Genomic DNA, 8512 nt, shown 5'->3' on the forward strand with positions numbered 1-8512 from the left:
CTTCTTCCCGGTTGTGAAATCTCACTTGAGGCAACCGTCCCCTCTGCGTTCTCAAACCTACCTTGCTTTGCTCTTCCAAGTCCTGTCCCTCATCGTTCCCCAATCCCGTTCCATGTCTTGAATAACGACCACCTGCCTTGTCCCTCGACCACGATTTCTGATCCTCGCCTCTGTTAGTTAGCCAATCGACCGACCGTTCGCCCATCCTCACCACGAGAACAGGTCTAGTCCTTTGATTCTGAATAAACGATCCTGCACTTGGGTACAGCCTCTTCCGTGTCCTCTGTTCATTATGACAGTAACATTTATTATCTCTTTCCGTCTCTCCCTTATACTGTAGTTACATGTATAATTGTTGTTGTTGTTATCATTACATCGTATTATTATTGCTGTATTGTTATGTTAAAGATATTTTAGTGTATCCGGAAGGGTTTCTTTAGTGTTTTTTATCCATATAAAGGTACATGGTATACTATATACTAAAACAAACATTTAACAAACTGACGTTAGATACCCACCATACCTAACTGCTCTGACTTACTGTACGTCAAAATCCAACTTAAAGACAGACTGAGGACACGGAACTTGTTTGTAATCTGGGGACTGCCTGTACTTGTTTAAGTTGACTTAAGTTTTTTATCCAGAATGCTCAGGAAGTAGCCGCTCGCACTTGGACCCCCAAAAGTTTTTTTTTTCCCTATTCCTTTTGGTTGAGAGTTATTTGTTCCTTTCCTCTGTGATCAGTTGACTTTAATAATTAATATAATTATTGTTGTAATTTATTGTATAACCAACCTTTTATTTCTATTATGTCTCCAATCCTTTGTTCAGCATTTTGTCATTGTGTGAGAAGCGCGCTCTATAAAAATGAATTGAACTGACACCCTTTGTAAGGTGAATTCTCATGAATTAAAGATGTCATTACCAAAAGTTTCAATGGTAAGAATTGTGTGAATGGCACAGCAAGTAGTGCTGCTGTCTCACAGAGCCTGTGTGGTGTGAGAGGATGTGGGTTTGAACCCTACTCAGTCTGTGTGGAGTTTGCATGTTCTCCCTGTGCCTGTGTGGGTTCCCTCTGGGTGCTCTGGTTTCCTCACACAGTCCAAAGACATGCTGTTCAGGTTCCCCCATAGTGTGTGAGTGACTGAGAGGATGTATGTATGGATGCATGACCCATTGTAAGTAGTGTATCTAGCAGTGTAAGTCACCTAGGTGACTAACAGAATTCACTGAAAGTTGCTTTGGAGAAAAGTGTCTGCTAAATTAATAAATGTAAATGTGTTCCTGAGCCCCAAAACTGAAAACCAGTTCTCCTGGGACAGTTGCTAGTGAAGTGGTTAGAGCTGCTCCCTTTAGACTGAAAAGTCCCAGGTTTGATCCCCACATCTGGCTGTAGTACCCTTGAGCAATGTACTTACCCTAAATTACTCCAGTAACAGTACCCAGATGTATAAATGGGTAAATGTAGGAAATCTAACATTGTAAGTCCCTTTGGGGAAAAGTGCTAGCTAAAAAAATAAATGTATTGAAAGATGACTAAATTCCATGAAACAGGACATAGTTACTTCAGTAGTTAGCATTAGTCATTGTTACACAACAAGGTAGTTTTCCTTCATTGCTGCAATATTGCTTGGCTATTTACATGCACATATTCAGCTCTTTTGTGGCTACTATGTACTGTACACTTCATACATGCTTACATATGAGTATACAGTACATAGCATGAAAGTACAGGAAGAGCTGGTAGGGTAGTGGTGGGAGCTACTGCCTTTGAACCCAAAGGTTGCAAGTTCAAATCCCACTTCTAGTTGTGGTACCCTTAAGCTGTGTGTTTACCCTTATTTGTTCTGGTAGGAATTACCCAGCTGCCTAAAAATCATGACCATGTTCATGTATGGTGTAAATGTTCATGCACCATAACTTTAAGATCATGCCCGGAAAAGCCTTTAGGCAGCTACTCCTGTAATCTCAAAAAAAAAAAAAACAAATGGTCGGAAGGTGATCAGGAATTGTCGATATTGAGTTTTATGCAGCTACTCGTGTGATGAACATTGGTGCGTATGGTAGACAGAAACTAAATGTACTTAAGAATCACACATCTGCAACTATGCCTCTCTCCTACTGTAATGCAAATTGTATTTTGTAAACTGAATAAATAAATAAATTGGTAAATAACTAAGTTGCTTTGAAGTAAACATCAGCTAACTGAATGAATGTAAATGCCGAGGGGAAACTAAATTAGATATTTGTGTTTTTGTACATACTTGAGTGACTTTACTGGCTCCTCATTATTCTGAGAGTTTATTCATACAGTGCATTCAGAAAATATTCATATCTCTTCACTTTTTTTCACATTTATGTTGCAGCCTCATGCCAAAATTGCTTAAATTCATTTTTTTCTCATCGATCTTCACTCAATACCCCATAATGATAAAGGTAAAACAGGATTTTAAAAATTTTAGCACATTCATTTAAAAAAAAAAAAAAAATGAAATATCACATTGACATAAACATTCAGATCCTGTAAAACAATACATACATTAACACAATGGAATAAAGACAAGAAATTGATGAAAACAATGGAAATGAATTCACACCTATTGGGCATGCTAAAATCATTTGAAGAGTTCACATTGGAGCCATGTGAAATCCAGATTTAATCTTCATATACATAAAAATGCTTTTAAGACAAGGTAGGGGTATTAAAGAAAACTCAAAATTGAATTCTGTGGACTCAAATGGGAGTATCTCAGGGTATGCTTGTATAGGTTTAAATTTGAGAAAAAACTCAAAGTTATTTGAATGAATTCAAACTTTGTTAATCCTAGAGGTAAATTCACTTTGGTTGTAGCAGTGTACAGAAATATAACATGTACTGTATGTACATACATACACAGAAACTAATTCAACATATAAAGAAGTACACACACACACTGACTGAAACCGCTTATCCCAAGCGGGGTCGCGGCAAACCGGAGCCTAACCAGGCAACACAGGGCATAAGGCTGGAGGGAGGGGACATACCCAGGATAGGATGCCAGTCCATCGCAAGGCACTCAAAGCAGGACTCGAACCCCAGACCCACCAGAGAGCAGGCATAGGCCAAACCTGCTGCACCACCATGCCCACTATAGAAAAGTAGGGAAATGTAAAATCAAAAAATAAAACAATGAATAGTCAAACATTTACATGCAAAACTTTAAAATATTTAAATGCACGAGACATGAGCAGTGGATTGAAGTGAGTTGAGTAAAGTTGAGGTGGTACATTGAGTGATGGGACAGAGAGCGGCTCACTGACATTTGGTTATTAGGAGGTTATTCACCCCCTGGCAGCTTGAGGACTCATTGCAGAGTCTGATAGCTCTTTGGAATACTGCACCATTACTGTACAGTGGGGGGGGGGGGGGGCACGGTGGCACAGCAAGTCTGGCCTACATAACACCATCCCAAATCGGGGACCACCTGTAATTATTTCCATAAATCTTGTTCTGTATGTCATGGAGTTGATGTTATTTTCTGTAATAGATTACAAATAATTTCCAGAAATCATGACAATTTTGCCTTGTTTGGAGTTCTACAGCTAGATTTAAAGTCAAAACCCAATATAATTATGTATGTTTCTTATCTACCATCCATCCTGACCATACTTTTCTCTATGAATTAAGTAACTATATAACTAATTTAGTCATTAATCATGACAAAATTATCTTGATGGGTGATTTCAATATTCATATAGATGTGTCGTTGGATACTCTCACTAACAGTTTGTTTATGTTGATACTGTAGCAAACTGAAGATGATGACCAACCGCCACAATGGACGAGACATACCTTGCTGAACAGGGAAATCAAGCTTCCAACAAGCTACCATAATCAATGCCATTGTTACCTGTAATCTGACTTAGAAGTCCCATTTAATCTAAAATGCACAGGAGGGGTGGGCAGCAACTGGCACTTGGACCCCCAGAGGTTTTTTTCTCCCTCGACTTTCAGTTGGGAGTTTTTGTTCCTTTCCTCTGTGGCCAGTAAGCATACTTATAGCATTATGAAAGCATTGATTATGTATTATGCTAGTTCTATAGTTTCTTTGTTTCCTTGTCTGATGTATTTGTTTCTTTGCTCTATGCCTGTGTTCAAGCTCTCTGTGTCACTGCATGCGAAAAGAGCTCTATAAAAATAAATTAAATTGAGTTGAATTATTCAGGGGGGGGCGGTGGCGCAGTGGGTTGGACCGGATCCTGCTCTCCAGTAGGTCTGGGGTTTGAGTCCCACTTGGGGTGCCTTGCGACGGACTGGCGTCCCATCCTGGGTGTGTTCTCTCCCACTCCGGCCTTACGCCCTGTGTTGCCGGGTAGGCTCCGGTTCCCTGCGACCCCGGATGGGACAAACGGTTCAGAGAGTGTGTGTGAATTATTTGGGGCTGTGGTGGTGCAGTGGGTTGGCTCAGGTCCTCCTTTCCAGTAGGTCTAGGGCTCAAGTCCTGGTTGGTGCCTTGCGACAGACTGGTGTCCCGTCCTGGGTGTGTCCCCTTCCCCACCAGCCCTTCGCTCTGTGTTGCTGGGTTAGGCTCCGTCTCCCTGCAACCCTGTATGGGACAAGCGCTTTCAGATGATGTGTGTATTTGTCCAGAAAGTAACACTTTTATTTTAATGCTTAGGTGGGTCAGAAGCCCCCTTCATACTGCCTTGAACATAAAGTAGTGAATTCATGATAACCTCACTTTAAATTTCAAGTTACAGTAAAATGGTATGTTAGAATAAATTTGCTTACGGCAGATAATAATCTACTTTCTAACGATGTAAAACATCCCAGGCATAGAGACACTAATATTCCCTGAATGCTTAACAAATAATATACTTCATGTTCAAATCAAAATAAAAGCCGTTGTGTCCCTCTCACTTGTTTCTTAAACACGAGTGGAAATTTAGCTGTGAGAATGCACTTATGTGCATAACCGCTGTCTTCTGAGTTGCTCTAAGGGAGGAGTCATAGTGAAAATCTGACCAGTGGAAGAAGAGTGTGATAATGACGAAGAAATAGAGCAAGAAAGAATCATCTTTTCATCTTGTCTTTGTGGTGCCTTAAATTCTGTCTGCTCAACTGTTAGTGACACCTAACGAACCAAAAGGGAAAATGTATAAAGGTGTATTGTATAAATCTACACTTTCTGCAAAAATTACATGATGCAAGACACTTAGAGAACAGACTGGCCACAAACGATAGACAAAGATCCAAATGATGCTCTGGAGGCAGACAATATGAAATGTGAAGAACATAAGGCTTCAAATATTTCATACTTATCTTATTATCTTAAGTTTCTTATCATTACCATACTTGATATGTTTACATGCTTATTCTGACATTGATTTAATAAGTAAACTGGATCACCAACTTACACACAAAATACTAGGGAACAGAAGTCTGTATGATTGGTTCAAATCTTCAAAGTCACTTTGACCACTAAGTTGCGTTCAATAAAAGCCGAATTATACAGATTCCCCCTCGCTTATTAACGGGTTAGGTTCTATGAAAACTATAGTAAAAATTCTCTTGGACACTTAATTCAATCCATTATCATTAACTGCTGGCAAGGGCGCAGTGGTCTGCTGCATCCTCAAAGCACAGGGTACACATGACCTGACATGGACATCATGCCACTACATCGCAGTATAAAAGTCCTGTTATTTTTATTGTCAAACTACATTAAAATTAAAACCCATGTAAAACTGATTTATAAAGAAGTCATGTGATGTCCACAACCTGCCACTCATTTCCGTCGACCAGTTAAACATCCAATTGTTTGTCAGCTTCACGCCACTTACTTCTAAGTTGATCATCTACACAGTAAATAAAAGTTTATTAAAAACAGACCTCCCTAGATTTATTTACCAGTAACGTTCTGTAAAAAAAGTTCAGTATCACTATATAGTAAGTGTGTGTGCGTGTATGTATATATTATCAGTATAATGGAGCATATTATGCGCTGGATGTTTAAACTGAAAGCCGAATGACATTTAAATTTTTTCATTCAGCAGACGCTTTTCTCCAAAGCCACTTCCAATGAACTCTATGTAGTGTTATCAGAGCAAACACCTTCACCAAGGTGATTTACACTGCTAGATATATACTTACAAAATCACATCCATACACAGTGAACCACACACACACACACACACACACACTTATGCATCGAAAACCTTATCGAAGCGCAAACTGTCGGAAGATTTGCACTTAAGAAACACAAAACCTCTGATGAAAACAAAAATGCATCATTTAAAGTAATCTTCCGGTGACACTTCAGAGGGTCAAAACAACATGTCTGTAACATCCGCGTGAACCTTCTAAACCCGTAGGGACGAGAAGCCGAACGATTCAGTGCCGCGGATCTAGTCCATAACTGAGGGAGGAGTTCATTCACAGCGCCGTAACCAACTGGACAGCGAAACGAGCGATGATCGGCGGGACTTCGCACCCAGACCGTCTGTCCTAAAAAACTGCTGGAAGTAATTAGAGGGCACGAAACAAGGATGGAGCACATCAAATTTGCAGACTTGGGTGTCGCGGAAAGGAGTGAGAACGTAGACCACACTGCGGGGTCTGCAGCAGCGGCGAGGAGTACAAGCAGAACCAGGACTGAAGTATACAAAACTCGAGAAGAAAAAGACAGAGAAAAAGCTGATTCCGAGGACGGAATGGACTCAGTGGACCCGTCTCAAAAACCCCCTTATTCATATGTAGCGCTTATCGCAATGGCCATCATGGGAAGCCGCGAGAAGAAGTTGACGCTAAATGGAATTTATGAGTTTATCATCCACAAATTCCCGTATTACGAAAAGAACAAAAAAGGCTGGCAGAACAGCATCCGACACAACTTGAGTCTCAACGAGTGCTTTGTCAAAGTGCCCCGGGAGGGCGGCGGCGAGAGGAAAGGAAATTTCTGGACCTTGGATTCTGCTTTTGAGGACATGTTTGACAAAGGGAATTACAAACGTCGGAGACGGGTCAAACGACCTAACAGACCTCCCCCGGTCCAGTACTTGTCGGGGAAGCCTTGCGTCAGTTATCCGGAGAGCCGCTGTTTTTACCACAGTCCGCAGTATCTCCAGAGGCCGTTGGTCAACGCTTCGTGGTCGCCGCCTCCGAGCGCTCCTCTGGACGCCGTGGCGTCCGTGACGTACCAGCAGCCGCAGCACACGGAGGGGAGCTGCAGCTCTGTGTCCGTAAACGGATTCGCGAGCCCCCCTGTGAACTTTTGTCACGACCAGCACCTGCCGCCCACCTACAGCCGACACCACCGACCCCCAAGCGCTCTGCTCCTGCAAGGCGGGGGGCCTTTCTCCGGCATGCCTCAGGCGGTCAGACCGGGCCGCGGCTCCCCTGGTGGGAACGTGTACCACCGGTGAACCTAAAGCAGGCGACCAGAAGAGCGTCTAGTAAATTATTGCAAGTAGCTTAGAATTAGTGACAGAATCGGCGAGAACGTGTAGCTCAAAAGTTTTGGTTCTGTGCACGCGTCAGCGCACGCGGCTAGTAACCTAAGGACTCGTAAGCAGGTGAAACCTGGCTGTTAAAACACTGTTTGATATGTTCGGTGCTGACTAGTGTTGAACAAGCCACTGACATGAAAAAAAAGTAGTTTCTAAAAGATGTGTTTTTTTTCCAGTTTTTCAGCGAAAGACGTTTAATTTCAATTCAAATTCATGAAGCTCAACGGAACAAGACCTTGATTTGAAATTCAACATTTTCTCAAGTTAGCTCACAGTAAAATCATGTTCTGTTTTACTAACTCGTGTTCGTTGTGATTCAGATCTTAAGTTATCGAAGTTAATGTTTCCTTCATTTATTTCACTCATCGTTATTTTACAAAGAAACCGAGTTTGATTTATTACATTCAAAGATACCTTTTCAATAGAAATGTAACGTTTGTTAGAAGCTGTTTTCGACCTTTCTTTTTTAATAAGTAAATGTAAATTAGAATTTCCACTAATATTAAGTTACGGTTTTGATTTCTTCTTCGTTTTTTTTAAATAAATTGTGTTATTTGCATAAACGCTGGCTATTCATACGTTCCATATATATTTATTAGATGCACACATTCACCGCCTTTTATTTCTCTTTATAAAAGTAATTATATAGAGATGTTACTGGTTTTGTTTGAGTTTTTTCCCAGCTCGTAACGGTTAATCCTTACAGTTTTATTGAACGACTGCGTTAGTAACAACTGATTCCGTTGAAGTTAGCGGTCTGCTCCACTGCTCTCTCAGCGTCTATTATGGGTTGGATTCAGTCCTTGTGGAGTTTGTGTGTTCTCCCTGTATCTATGCGCTTTTCCTCCGGGTGCTCCGGTTTCCTCCCCCAGTCCAAAAACATGCTGTTCAAGGGGATTAGGAACTCTAAAAGTCACCCAGAGTGTGAGTGACAGGGACAAAGCCTGTTTCACTGATCTATAGGTGAGTAACTCATTCTAAGTAGTGTATCTAGCAGTATAAGTCATCTTGAGCGAATAAGGTA

The 8512-nt window shown here is 41.1% G+C and overlaps 1 protein-coding gene across 1 annotated transcript; it reads left to right on the top strand.

Moving 5' to 3' along the window:
• The first annotated feature begins 6334 nt into the window (after positions 1-6334).
• LOC108928173 (forkhead box protein L2-like) lies at positions 6335-7412 on the top strand. Its single transcript, XM_018741962.1, has one exon. The coding sequence runs from the start codon at positions 6529-6531 to the stop codon at positions 7402-7404; it is 876 nt and encodes a 291-aa protein (XP_018597478.1). The 5' UTR covers positions 6335-6528; the 3' UTR covers positions 7405-7412.
• Positions 7413-8512: the final 1100 nt, after the last annotated feature.

This window comes from Scleropages formosus, chromosome 25, assembly GCF_900964775.1.
Source record: "Scleropages formosus chromosome 25, fSclFor1.1, whole genome shotgun sequence".
Classification (NCBI taxonomy): domain Eukaryota; kingdom Metazoa; phylum Chordata; class Actinopteri; order Osteoglossiformes; family Osteoglossidae; genus Scleropages; species Scleropages formosus.